This window comes from Camarhynchus parvulus, chromosome 1 (genome assembly GCF_901933205.1).
Source record: "Camarhynchus parvulus chromosome 1, STF_HiC, whole genome shotgun sequence".
NCBI lineage: Eukaryota > Metazoa > Chordata > Aves > Passeriformes > Thraupidae > Camarhynchus > Camarhynchus parvulus.
The window spans coordinates 100,565,649-100,580,451 of record NC_044571.1 but is presented as its reverse complement, the minus strand read 5'-3'; the positions used below and the strand labels follow the sequence as shown (position 1 = coordinate 100,580,451).

General features: G+C 39.7%; 1 protein-coding gene across 1 annotated transcript in view; it reads left to right on the top strand.

The window, feature by feature from the left end:
* The window catches only part of UVRAG (UV radiation resistance associated), an 85,322-nt gene that overhangs the window by 60,323 nt on the left and 10,196 nt on the right, over positions 1–14,803 (top strand). The window contains exon 14 of the mRNA XM_030945701.1: positions 13,600–13,691. Within this exon, the coding sequence (XP_030801561.1) occupies positions 13,600–13,691 (92 nt within the window). The remainder of the gene's footprint in view (positions 1–13,599; positions 13,692–14,803) is intronic.

The window sequence follows — 14,803 nt, the reverse complement described above, 5'->3', positions numbered from 1 at the left end:
TCTCATCCTGATATTCACAGTGGAGTAATTGAGATTACACCATGAAAACCTCTTGTTATGGTGGATGAATATTAGGAAATCCCTGAAGTTTGGTGAAGTTTTTTGTGGGTGATAAGTGGACACAGAACAGGGTCAAAATGGCATCTCTCATTGTTCTCTTTGTTCTGAATATACAATGTGGGTGGCACCCAGTTCTGCTGGGGCAGAGACATGGACCTTGTGAAACTGAGCTCTCAAAAGTGCTTGAGCAGTGGACTTCCTGCTCTAGTTTTTTTCATCTCAATAATTTTATAATTTTTTTAAACTTTGAAGTGGGGGTTATTGAAAGTCTAGTGGCTTTGAGTTTTGAGTCTCAGGTCTATAAAAAGAAAGCATCTTTATTGAAGCTTTACTGGCTGCTTTGCTGTCTCTTTCCTTTGTTCCCAGAGCCTTAATGGCTTTGGCCTGACTTCAGTGTAGGTTCTTCATTACATATGGTGAGTTGATCTTAATTTAGTGACCATCCTCCCTGAGGTGAGTGAGTCCCTAGTGAGCACACACAGTGTTACTGTGGGGGAATAACTTGCCCAAAATTGTATACCCAGAAAGTTGAGGGTGGTGAGGCCCTGGCACAGGTTTCTCGGAGATGCTGTGGCTGCCCAATTCCTGGAGGTGGCCCAGGCCAGGTTGGATGGGGCTTGGAGCAGCCTGGTCTAGTGGAAGGTGTCCCTGCCCATGGTAGGGGCTTGGAATGAGATGAGCTTGAAGGTCCCTTCCAACCCAAACAATTCTGTGATTCTGTATTAAATGATTTCTGTACAGTATTGGTCATTATGTCTAATGCATGCATTTATGATGTGTAGCCATTGAGGAGAGCATGTCCATCTTGTTTATCAAAGTTCCAATTTCTTTAGGTATTCAAGAAGTTGTCTCTTGCATGATACTTGACAGGCATTATTGCTTGTCCAGTTCCCAGATTGCTTGTAAAGGACATAATTTCAATAGAGCTCTAAAGCTGGTTTCTTTAGGTATCAGTGAGAAGGGAGTTTACTGCAGCTATTTTCTTACATGGGGCAGTGAAGTTATTTACACTCTTAAGTGTCAAATGATTTGCTATTTCAGTCAGCCACTGAAGGACATGAAATTAATTTGCCTCTTAATCTTCTGGATTTCTTATTATAAGTCTTAGCCTTTACCACAAAACTAGAAGGCATCAGTATGGCTGTTGTGAGACCTCTTTTATTCCTTGCTGTGACCTTGGTCACTATCTCCTTCTGGCTTTATTTGACATGGCCTCAGGAGTGGTGGTGTTCTGTCCTTGTCTAAATTAATGGCTCTTGAAAAGTAGACTTGTAAAACCAGATGTCAAATAATTTGGACCATTTTACAAGTCTGTTTTCCTACAGCCAGCCCAAGGACTGAAAGTGTCTAGTCTTACCTCAGTTCATAGAATCGTACAACAGTTTGAGTTGGAAAGGAACTTGAAGACCATCTTGTTCATGGGCAGGGACACCTTCCCTAGACCAACATGCTCCTTACACCAACCCTTGACCAGGTTGCTCCAAGCCCTGTCCAGCCAGGCCTTGAACACTTCCAGGCATGGGGCAGCCACAGCTTCTCTGGGCAACCTGTGCCAGGGCCTCACCACCTTCTGAGTAAAGAATTTATTTCTAGTATCTAATCTAAATTTCCCCTCTTTTAGTTTAAATCTCTTCCCCTTTTCCTATCCCTGCCTATCCATGTAAAAAGTTCATAGTTGTGTTTGTTAGCAGTCTCTGCATATGCTGTCAGACAGAGCATCACCTTCCAGGCATCACTTCCAAGTTTAGTGAAACCTGTGGAATTTGTTACACTGTATGAAATAAGGGTATTTTTTCTTCTGTTCAGCCTGAATGCTGTGCTCAGGATTGTTTCACAGGGAAGGCTTCTTTTCTCATCCTCATTTGTTTTGTCAGACCAATATTGTGTTGTGTTAGACTGGTACTCCTATTCACATTGGCATCACTTGCTCAGCCCTGGCCAAAGAATAGTTCTGGTTTCATCTGACAGTCATTAGCAACACATGGACTTTGCTATTTGATATTAAAAAAAAATAAAAAATCACTCTCTTGTCAGCTCCCCCACGGTTCTTTTTCTCACCAGTAGAGTACAGATCCAGGTAAGTACCTAATGTCTGTCCCTCCTCTTGTGTGTCCATGGCCACCGTGTCCATATGGTGGCAGGTGGCATTCACCTGCTTTGTATAATGTGCTTGAGAAGCTGAAGAGCCAGTGCTGCTTTCCTGGGAATGCTGCTTTGTGGGTGAGTTGCTTGTCTAATGCACAAAGTAACATTCACAGAACCATAGAAGAAAACTAAAATTCTTATTATATTGTAGGTGTAGTTAAAGTGCCATCTTCCTAATACCTGCATGGAATTAAATTTGAGTGCTTATGTACTAGTGCCATATGTAAGAGGCTGAACTGGAACTCAGCTGTTAAACATGAAATGAAGCAAGAGGTTCAGTTTCTGGTTCTGTTAGACTATCAAACATGAGAGAAAATCAGCTCTATAACAGAAACTAAAAGCTTTTCCATGGGAAGTTGAACAGCAGAAATGTTAGGCCTAGAAATTTGTTTTGGCAATAAACTCTAAGGAGCAGAAGTGTCTTTAAAGAATTCTGTGAGTAGTGGTGTATATGCAGTGGTTATGGCCCTTTGAGTGCAGGATACTGTGACTTGCACCCTACATCTTTTATGAGGCCCCTGAACTAAGATCATAAAACATACAGTTCAGAAAGAATGCGCTGTCTGAATCCAAGGCCTGTTCAGCTACATACGGAAAAGTGTTCTTGGAAGAGCATAGGTTGAAGCCAGAGTCTAGTCCTTGTCTTGTCAAGTGCTAGGCTTTCATTTCAATATTAAGAGGAAGGGACTGCACCTGAAACACCACAAAGTACCTTCTCCATCTGTGTAGAGCCAAAAGCTCTTAGGAGAGGTTTAATTCCTGAAACTTTCCTAGGTTAACAGTGAGCTGATACTTAGCCAGATCATTTAGAATTGGGGAATTTATATATGTTTTTTGCAAACTTTTTGGAAAGGCTTTCTTTTTTCCTTTCCTATCACCCATGCCAAGAAAAAATAAGTTGAAATGAGGCTGGATTAGCTGTAACTGAAGTCCTGGCTTTCATTCAGCTGAAAGCCTGCCTGTCCTTGTCTGTAGGCAAATACTAATATTAACTTGCTCTGTGAAGGAGCAGATCTTGGGTGTTCAACCCATACAGATCCCAGTGCCTGCAGCCTAAGCCCAGGCCGTGCTGGAGGCTCCTGCAGCTGTGGTGGGATGACCAGGGTGGTTGGGTGACTGGAGGAATGAAACACTTCTCATATATGGACAGGCTGGGAGAGCTTGGGTTGTTCAGACTGGAGAAGAGGCAGCTTTAGGAAGACCTCAGAGCCCCTTCCACTTCCTGAAGGGGCTACAAGAGCTGAAGAGGGACTTTGGAGAAGAGCCTGGAGTTATAGGACAAGAGAGAATGGCTTCCCACTGCCAGAAGTCATGGTTGGATGGGATATCAGGCAGAAATTCTTGGCTGTGAGAGTGATGAGGCCCTGGCACAGGTTGTCCACAGAAGCTGTGGCTGCCCCACTCCTGGAAACGTTTGAGGCCAGGCTGGACAGGTCTTGGAGCAGTCTGATCTAGTGGAAGGTATCTAGGCCCATGGGGGAGGGAGGGGGGTGGTAGGACTGGATAAGCTTAAAAGTCCTTTCCAACCCAAACTGTTCTGGGTTTCTGTGAATGGGAGAGGTGGCATCGCCAGCTGTGCTTAGAGTCAGTCCTCCAAAATGATTTTGTGGGACCAGCCTTGCAGGCATTTTCTGTGTATTATATAGCTTTTGTACTGTGTAGTTGTCATCATCTCTGTGCATTAGCTCTTTGGACTAAAAAGTTTCCTAAAATAATGAGTATGTTTTTAAAATAGAACCAAAATTGAGTAATCAAAAGGCAAATGGATTCCTGCTATAGTTAATCTGACATAAACACATGTTGTCTGCCAGGTTGAGCTGCTTTGTAGTGTATATAAGTTCCATGTTAGAAAATTGAATGAGATAGGTAGGTGGGAAATCTGTTATCAAGCCCTGGCACAATGTATCAGTGTAGGAAAAAGCTGCAGTGTATAGTTTTTCTTAACAAGTTGGGTGTATGCACTGGAGGCAAAGCTGGACATACAAATATAAAGTGTTCACATCTGTGGAATTCCAGGTTCTGCTTGGTAAGCCTGTTTCTTCCTTCAGAGCCTTCTCTCTTTCTGCCATGTGGCCCATTTCTTAATGGGAAAGAGAAATTATGGTAAAATGCACCTAATGTCTTAAAACTTCACTTGCTTTAATGCCTAAAAATTCTTCTTAGAGCTCTTATTTGCAAGCAAGTGACAATTTGTGACTTGTGGGGTTTAGATTTTTTTTTCCCTCTGAGCTTCTGTTATTTTCCCATTTCTCCCCACATTCTGTGTTCTTCTGTTGTAGAGTTTAGTATGTATGTTTTGTCCTCCTTGGTCAGGGTTGGTCTTATACTTCTGTGCATCAGGGCACAAAACCCATTTTGAACACTTTTGGTATGTCAGCTACTTAATCATCCATAAATGCCTTTCAGGTTTTTTATGCACTGGAGTTGAAGTTTAGAGCAAGTTGTTCTCCAACAAATGGAATAAAAGGCTCTGATATGTATGAGCTCATTCACTTTTTGGTCAGTCCAGAATGCTTGGAAATTCAGAACATTATAGTGTTTTATTTTTCAAGAGACTAGAAGTACTGAAGGGGTTATTGCATCTCTCTTTGCTGGCCTTGTGTGTAATTCATGGAGTTAATATTGTGTAATTAGGAAAAAACCAAGCTCTGCTTCAGTTTAGCACATATAGATTGATGTTTTCAGGAAGACCAGTGCTGAACTGTCCTCTCTGACCTCAGCTTTTAAGTTTGAAATATGATCCATCATATGGGAAACCATTTCCGGTGTTGGTGTGTCTTACTGCCAAGTGGAGTTCACTGAATGCTGGTGTTATCCTGATAGGAAGCAAGTCTTTCATAGGTTAAACTGTTCATTCTGTACTCCTCAAATGAGAGGGCTTTCCATTTGATTCACAATCTAATCTTTTTTTAGAAGTCAGGCTCTTATTGTTCAATGACAGTAACGTAATAGATACCTGGAAAGCAGTTCAGCTGAAATGCAAGATGTGGCTGGGAGCAGACAATCCCCAAATCCTTCTTCCATTTAAGCTCTGCGTTATGGGCTGAAACACCTGCTCTTTGAGTAAAGCTTTCTTGAAGAAAAAACCTTTTTACCTGAAAGAGCTGGGATCACAAACCTGGGTGAATGAATGACCAGAAGCTCAATTTCACCTGTTTTAAAACAAGGGCTTTCCCAATACAACATGAAAGAGCAAATAGCTGAAAGATTTTACAACAACTAATGGAGTTCATTTTGCCCACTGAAATAATTCTGTGGGTTCCTTTCCTGTAACATCTTAAGGTAGAGGGTAGAGCTGGACTGATGTCATATGTGCAAATTACCTGGTTTTGGAGTGGATTTATTAAAATGTGAAAGTAATAGAGAAGTGGAGGAGGAGTGTGTAGCACTATAACCCTAACCACACATTTTTCTCTGATTTCCATCCAGGACAGGGTGGGAGAGTTCTCTGTACATACCTGGGTATTCCCTGAGAATATTGCCCTTCTGGTAGTCATAGGTTCATATATAGGTAAAGAGCACACTTCAGGTATGCAGATTACATTTGGGGAGCTAAACACACAGAAAATTTAATGTTTAAGATGGAGGCGTAGAATGTTACTTATCTTTCCCCTTTTGACTTTTGCATGTCTGACCTCTTGTTCTGTGCCTGATGTAATGATTTTTAATACAAAAGCTCAGGATGAATGAAGTCATAGGAAATAAGTATACCCATTTCCTATAAACAGTGAACATCAGTTTCCAGTGAACATCAATTAGTGATACTGAAGCCTTTTGAGAAGCTCTGACCTGAATCTGTAAAGGTTGTGTGCTCTATAGTTTCGTGTCATCAAGCTATAAATGCAGCAAGACTGCAGTAAACATGGTTTTAGTTATTTGAGTGCTTCACTGGGGAGTGGGGGAAGCTTTTTGGAGGCTAGTAACTGCTCTGTCTTCTAAATTGCCTTTTTTAATGTTCTTTTATGAAACAGTCTTGGCATATGAGGTGTACCTCTATGGGCATGGGGGCCCATATATGTTGGTTTTTGTAACAAGCCCACTAACTGCTAAGTTTTACAGGAATACTTTACTTACAGGAGTAACTATTTCTCCCAGCCTGTCTTTGACAATAGTTCCCCTTACTGGGCACCAGACTGAAACCATGAAGGTTAATGTTTGAGACCTCTCTGGAGGGAGAGTGAACCTCCCTTGTGTTTACTCTCAAGAAGAGTTTTATATATAGCAGTGAGAGAGTTCTTGAGGAAAGGCAGATTTTTGGCTTATCTAAATGTTCAGTTCTACAATGTGTTCTACATGTACTCAAACACATACTCCTATTTCCTTATTTTCTTGAGGTCTATCTCCAATAAATACTATTGCTGTGAAACCAAAATCCAATGTTAAATATTGCTGAAGTTGTAAGAATAAGAAGAAAACTGCTTTGTAAATGTTTGGCAGAATAGAAAAATTTGCTGTGCATTTAGAATTGAGGCTGCTGCTGTATTTGAATAAAGATCAGACTTTGTGTTCTGGTGAATGCAAGAGGAAGAAGCAGCTTAATGTAATTCCAGGACAAATCAAGGAAGGTAAAAGGGAATTAGGTCTGTTATCAGATGAGAATATAGGTTCCCTGATCACTTCTGAACCATTCCTGTATGTAGATTTCATGCATGAATTTCACCTGCCTTTCAGATGGAAGTGAATTAAAATTCTCCAGGCTGAGAGGAGAGGAAAGGAGACAGGCTGTCCTTGGGGCAGGAAGAACCAGTGGTGAGAAAAAGTTTCCATCTCAATTTGATGCAGTTTGTGAGAGCTGAATCAGCCAGAGCTCTGTGAGGATGATTTGCTCTAATGTAGAGATGAACATTTCTGAACTGTACTAGTGACTGTCTTGGTCCAGGGACTGTGTAGCATCTCCAGTGTTAGCTATCACTGTTACAGGTCAGAGTGAGAGAGTGAGTGGCCTTCAACATCACAAGGACATGGACCTGTTAGAGAGAGTCCTGTGGAGGCCACGGAGATGCTCCAAGGGCTGGAGCCCCTTTGTTCTGGAGACAGCCAGGAGAGTTGGGGGTTCCGCTGGAGAAGAGAAGGCTCCAGGGGGACCTCAGAGCCCCTTCCACTGCCTAAAGGGGCTCCAAGAGACCAGGAGAGGGACTGGAATTACAGGACAAGGGAGAATATCTTCCCACTGCCAGAGGGCAGGTTTAGATGGGATATCAAGCAGAAATTCTTGGCTGTGAGAGTGATGAGGCCCTGGCACAGGTTGTCCACAGAAGCTGTGGCTGCGCCACCCCTGGAAGTGTTCAAGGCCAGGTTGGAGCAATCTGATCTTGTGGAAAGTATCTAGGCCCATGGTGACAGGGTTAGGACTGGATGAGCTTAAAAGTCCTTTCCAACCCAAACCATTCTAGGATTTTGTGACAACTGGAAATTTTCTTATTGATATCAGCATCTCCCTTGTAAATGTGGAACAAATCAGGTTAGTTCAGACTAAGCATGCTTTAAAACTAACTGATTGTAAGTATTCTTCCAACAGTATAGCATAAAATGCACTTATCTCCTCTTATTGCTTTGGTTGCTGTTTGTGTGCCTTTATTTGCTATTGCTATATCAAAATTCTGGTAGGAGTCTTTTAAGATGTTTTAGTGAAGGCTTTAGGCACGCTGGGTTGGCTTGAGGAACTTGAAAGAGTATGCTCAATGGATTAATGAAGGACATGGATCTTCAAGGATATGGATGTAACTTGCTTTATTTTTAGTTTAATACTCTTGAATGAGTTGCAAAATAAACATCTGCTTTTCAGGTGTAACTCTGGGAGACGGACACAGACATATAAAGATAAGTCATATCTATTGAAATAGCTGTTATATTTGAGCACTTCCTCTTGCTTGGATGAGGGCTGTCACTACTGTAGCAGTCTTCTATTTGCTCCTTCTGGAAGCAAGATTGAGAACTTCAAGACTTGTTATAATCACAGTGGTTATTTTTCTTTTTTCAGCTCCTACTTCCCCAAGAATCTTAAAAAAGTTTTAAAAACCCTTTTGTTATGTTTACTTCCAAACTGTAATTGATGCTTACTGATAGTCTTTTGAAGTATGAAAAATGAAAATGATTTTTACATGCTTAGTTTGGAGGTACATTATCATTATCTAAAGAGCTATTGATACCACAACATGTTTCAGTAATGTTGTAGCTTAAGGGTTTTTCAGTAAACCCACATAGGCATTCAGAGCTAGAACAACTAGCCAGATTCAATAAAACAAAGGCAAGCAAAAAATTTTATAATTGCTCCCAAAAGATATAAACACACACAACTGTTTATATAGCAGCAGGCCTTATTTCACTGATCCCCCATAGTTGTTTATATAGCAACAGGCATTATAACAACACTTCCCGTTTTCTTTATTGCAGTGCTTAGTAATCTGAATCTCTGCCAGTGTTCTGTCCTACTCTGAATAGTCACCCAGGATCTTGTAAAACAATTAACTATGTAATTTTATTAAAACTTCTAAAACTTAATATTTCTGTTTGACATTCTTAATATTTCAGTGTTTGACATTCTCTGAAAGCCTTGTGCAAATGCTTGGCTTGTGACCAGCTCTGCAAATTTGATTGAAACAATGGTTTTGCTTCTATTTTTCTTTGTAGGTTTTCACATTTGTGGAGCAGATGGTTTTTTTAAATTCTTGATGCTATCAAGAGAAACTCCTCATATAGCTGAAAATAATTCAAAATTGTTTTTGACTGCCTAAATATTGCAAGATCTTTGCATAGTGTAATAGTGGGTTGAGTCCACCTGTTGTGTAGGTACAGGTATTGCTACAACATCAAGAACCAGTTGCCTGCAGTGGGGACTAAGGGAAGTCCAAAGTACAGCAGATTTTGGCACAGACTTGAATATTATGCACAATATGTACTAAAGGGGCTGCTATTTTGAGCTTTAATAACATATTCTGGCTGATAGCTTCCACAGGGCTTAGAACAAGATGAATATGGCTGGGGAAACAATGTGAGAAATGATGAACAGATGAGGTTAGAATTGGAGTCATTCTGCACTCCTCCCCCAAAAAAAAGATAATTGAGCCCAGGTACTCTGTGGTTTCTGGCTGGAAGTAAATGTATATGCTTGTATACCATTAGTTATGAAATACTGCTGCAAGAATTAGGATAGGAAGTAGACAGTTGTTTTTTGCACATTAATGCAGGATATCATTGTTTTTCTTAAGAGCAGGCATAGAATGGCAAACCTCCTAAATTTGATCTTGGGTGCAACCTGCAATTACCCAGTAATAGAAAGACAACTAAATGGCTTCTTTTAAAGCCAACTTGATTGAAAAACTTCAGTAGTCCTAGTACTTCTTATAGACTTCATAGGAAAGTAACTGAGCTTTTGCAGATTTGTATTTTAGTTAGTTAACAAATGATGTATCTCTACTGGTAGATTTGATGAATGAACATTTTGCTGTGGAATTGTTACGTTTAGGAAGGCAGTAAGCTTTTCTGTTGTCTAACATGATTTTAGGTCATGATTTTTAAGTCTAACAGTCCAGTTGATTAAATGAATTCTTGGAAGCTGTTTGGTTGGCAGTGGAGTAGAGATGCTCAGATTGGAGCTGTTCACTGCTGGTTCACTCACTTACCTTCCAGTGTAAGTTCAGACCATTGCAAAGAAAGAAATACAGGTAGAAACTGGAGGAGCTGAATATTATTTTTTCTCATCTTAGAGTGTAAAATAATTATGCCTATTTTGTTACAATTTAACTTCAGTTTGTCATGCCTCACCTACAGCTAATGCTGTTGTTTTGTTGGTATTAGTTTTTAAAGGCAATTTAGTCTTTAAACACTTTCTTAGAAAGCTAATACAGGTTTTTTAAGAATAAATCTACCTTTTGCTCTGAGAACCTCTGTTTTAAATGCAGCTTATTTTAACATTTTTGGTTTTCTGTGATGTTGGAATATATAAGTATAATAGAAAATACCCACTGGTATGATTAGCGGGTTTTCTGTAGAGAAGTTGGCCTTAAAGTAAATATATTATCGTATTTCTTGAGATTTCTCTGTACAGGTAATTCTTTAAATTCTTCTGCCTTGAACTGTTCATAAAATATGATGCATCTTGTCTCCTATATCTTGTTTCCGTGGAGTAATTGTCATTAGTAACAAACATGAGAGCAGCACTTCGGAAAACAAAGCTGTGCATAGGAGCTAAATATTGGTATAGAAATCAAAATTAATATTTTATCGCTGGAACATCATTAATGCTTTACTCAAAGTTCTGTGGAGAATACACAGAACTTTGAGTAAAGTTCTTCTATGTGAACACAAATCTTGGACACCTCTTCACTCAGTTAGAACAGGCACAGTTTCTTTGGATGGCTGGGTCTGTAATATCCCGAAGAAACAATCCGATCTTTAAAATCTTAAATAAAATGCTGCTTTTGAAAATTATTGCAGTGGAAACTTAGTGTGGAGATGGGCGACTTTTAATGGTGACAATTGAAATTTGAACAGTTTCTTAGAAGAATCAAGACTGCACATGGTTACCTCTGTCTGCTCTTGTTTTCCTGTCTTCTTAATTCTTATGAGCAAAGCAGCTTCTCCCTACATTTTTCTCTCTTTAAAATTGATTTTGATGTTAAGAAGTACTTGTGTGAATCCTACTGTAACAAGTCACAGGGACTCATAGAATGGTTTGGACTGGAGCAGACCTTAAAGATCATCCAATTCCATCCTCATGCCGTGAGCAGGGAAACCCCCTCTAGATCAGGTTGCTCCAAGCCCTATCCAACCTGGCCTTGGGGCCCCATCCTTCCAAACCTGAGGCAGCCACAGCTTCTCTGGGCACAGCCAAGAATTTCTTCCCAGTATTCCATCTAACCCTGTCCTCTGTTAGTTTGAAGTCATTCCCACTTTGTCCTGTCATTTCAGGCCCTTGTCCAAAGTCCCTCTCCAGCTCTTGGAGCCCCTTTAGGCACTGGAAGGGGCTCTGAGGTCTCCCTAATGCCTTCTCTACTCCAGGCTGAGCAGCCCCCTCCCAGCCTGCTTCCAGAGCAGAGGGGCTCCAGCAACCCTTGGTGTATCTCCATGGCCTCCTCTGGATTCAGTCCTTATGGCTGTTGTTCAGAGCCTTACTATTTATTGGATGAGGTGGATTAACTAGCCCTGCATGTGTGGTGTTGGGTGTTAAAAAATTAAACTTAATGGAAGGTGTATAAGAAATGCTTTATGTATTGGGGGAAAAAACAGTCCTTACTAATATTTGTTATTTTACGTTGTCAGAGGTTAAGGAGAGGAGGAAGAGGAATTCTGATCTTTTAAGTAAAAGAAGTTGTTTTTCAGCTCCCTTCACCTCCTTGTTCGCATTTGTTTGTTGTTGTACCTGTAGTGGCCTGCATCATGCAGCAAAGCAGAGATTTCTTTGTCAGGATTTGTGAGACTACTACAGAATTATGCGAAGCAACAGTTAACTGCTGCATTAATGGAGTGATAATTTTGAATCCAGACTAAAACCTGATTCATCAGCTGATTTTTGAATGTTTTTTTCTGTTTCTAAAAGGCAGATAAGTTTTTCAGTGATTTCTGGGTTTGTAAATACATTATCAGCAGCTTGTATTTATGCAGACATAAGGCAGTATTGCTTTGCTTTTAATCAATTACAAAGCCAAATAGTATGCAGTATAGAAAGTTGAATAATAACTTTTCTAGGGGTTTCATGAAACTTGCATCCTAACTTTCCTTAATATGCATCTCTACTATTGGAAATATGAAAATGTCTTTTAGTAGAAGCAGTGGTTTTGCTCATGTTTGGATACTGGGGTCTCCCATGAATTCTTCTAATCTTGGCTGTTGAAGAGATCCCTTAATCCACCTTATATTTGTGCTCTGAAACCTTAAAATGTAAGAATGACTATAAAAAGGGGTATTCCATGAAATTTTCATTGTTGGAGGAGGAACAAATGTAAAGTTTTTGAGTTGGTGGGTTTTTTCTTCTTTACTTCTTTCGCTCCAGGCTAATTCTCCAGTTAACGAATTCCACTATAATCCCATCAGGAGAATGTGGTGATGGTTTTGTAATTTATATTGTATGGTTGTCTTAATCCAGGTTCTGTCATTGTAGGAGAAAATATGAACCCAAGCCCACCATGTGATTTGGCTTTGTCCATATGGAAATAATAAACTGTAATAAATGGCCAGCTGTTGTACAATACGGTACTGAGGGTGATTTTCTTCCAAAGTAATTATTCTTTCTGAAACTCAGACAAGCACAAAAATTATTCCCAATTTCAGGAGTCTTTTTCTCTGAAAAACTGATTGGGAGAAATCAAAAATTTTTGAAACTTAAGATACTTTCCTGCATCTTGCTGTCAGGAATTGTGGAAACAGGTGTGTGATTCTAAACAAATGAAATTTAACTTTGAGTGGGACTGTTCCATGTTTCAGCACGTAGCTCTATGAGCACTAAATTTGTGCAGTTACTGTGTGTGCCTGTGTTGGAGTCCAGCAGAGACTTCTAAAGCGTGTTAATGTATGCTGAGAACTGCTTATTAAATTGGTAGTGCATCATTCCAGCAGCCTTAGAGATACTGGAATGTAGGGTGTTGGGGTCTTTTTTCATGTTTTAACCACACAAGGGATACATTTCTCTGCAAAGTTTCCCTGAAATTTTGAGATTCAAACTTGAAAGACAAACTTTTTGCCTTCCATGTGCTGTTTTCTTCAGAGGTACTTTTTAATGTGGTGATTTGTTAAACACAGAGTTTATAATTCTCACCAGTGACAGTTATGTCACATGGACAGCGTAAGAACAACTTTAGGAGTCAATATTCCGGTTAAAGTATGTCAGTGTTTAAAGCTTTCACTAAGTAACATCTGATTTGGGTGCTGGATTTAATTATGATACTGATAACAGGTGTTTAAATGCTGATATAAACTGTGTAAGGAGCACAGATACTGATCAGCTGTGTGACAATATGTATTTTTACTCACTGATGTTAATATAATGATTCCATTACTGATTCCAGTATACACTGATACACTCAGACTGACAAGTACACACAAATAAATATTTGGAATTCATGAATACAGAACGCTGTGATGAAGTTTGGTGTCTTCCCATAATGACTGTGTTTTTATTAAGCTGTGAACCTGCTCTCCTGTTGCAGATAGTAAATGGAGAAAGTGTAAGGAGGTTTAAGAGTCAGGTTGACTGATTATTTTGTCCCTGTTCTTGGGTGAGTTTCCTAATACAAGTAGTAAATAGACTATTTTCTTACGGTGAATAAATATCTTGGAACTGCTGGATAATCATCTTAAACTTTCTAAAAATCTAGTGATTTAACTGACCATGATGATGTATTCTTTGGCATTTGGAAAGCTGTGCTAATTTTAGAATTTTTTTTTCTGGTTTTGTAGCTTAGATACCAGCATGGGCTGAGTACTCCAGATCTAAGGCAAACTCTTCCTAACCTGAAAAACTTCATGGAGCTTGGACTGATGGTTAGGTGGTAAGTATTTTTCATAATTTATAAGAAAGAGGTGGGTACTACAAAAAAAATTGAAGGTAAGGATTTGTCTCAGACAAGCAGCTTCTCTTCACAAGCTTAGAATGCTTGGTGAAATTAAGACCTTCCCAAAATACAGACTCTGTAACTGTCCACAAATTTCTACTGTTTTCTTACGCTCTTACAAGTTCTTCCGTATGATGGGCCCACAACCCTTTTCATAGGTTGATGTAGCAATGGAATCCTGTTTGAAAAAACAATGTCCTTCACGAGAGGGAGGTGAATTAATTGTTGTCTTAAGACTGTATTTAATGTTTGGTAGCAGGTGCACCTTCTGTATCAAAGTGCTTAAGCAGAACAGCCTGGGCAGTCCCTGACTGTAATTCAAGTGAGCTGCACAGGAATCCAAATGATAAGCAACACAACCTCTCTGTAATATAATAGCTGCTAATGAAAATAGCTGTTGCATGTTCAGTGTTGTTGCTAAATGAGATGCTACATTATAAATAAGTGAAGGTTATAGTATCTTCCACGGAAATCCCGTGTGCTTCTGTTCCGATTCACTCTGGAGGATTCAGACTCATCTTCCACTGTCTGCAGAAAATCAAATCAGACAGGTTTCTATGTTTTAAGGCTAAAGTTAGTTTAGGTTTATCTTGCAGCAGTTGTTTGAGCAGGAGGCTTAACCAGTTCTCCTTAAATGGAGATGAACTTTACTAAATGTGAAGAACAGTTTACTACCCACTGGATTTCAACAAGTGATGGTTTGTATTCACATGGTTTTAATTTATGCTCTTTGAATTGTGTGCACTCATGCAGTCTCTTGCTTTAAGCAATTATTTTGTCCTGCATTCTCATCAAATCATAGAATCATAGAATGGTTTTGTTTTCCTGCCTTCTTAACTCTCATGAGCAAAGCAGTTTCTTCTCCCTACATTCTCCTCTTTTTAAAATTGATTTTGATGTTGAAAAGTACTTGTGTTAATCCTACTGTAACAGGTCACAGCGAATCATAGAATGGTTTGGGCTGGAAAGGCCTTAAAGATCATCCAGTTTGCACCCTTTGCCATAGGGAGGGACACCTCCCAGTAGATCAAGTTGCTCCAAGCTCCATC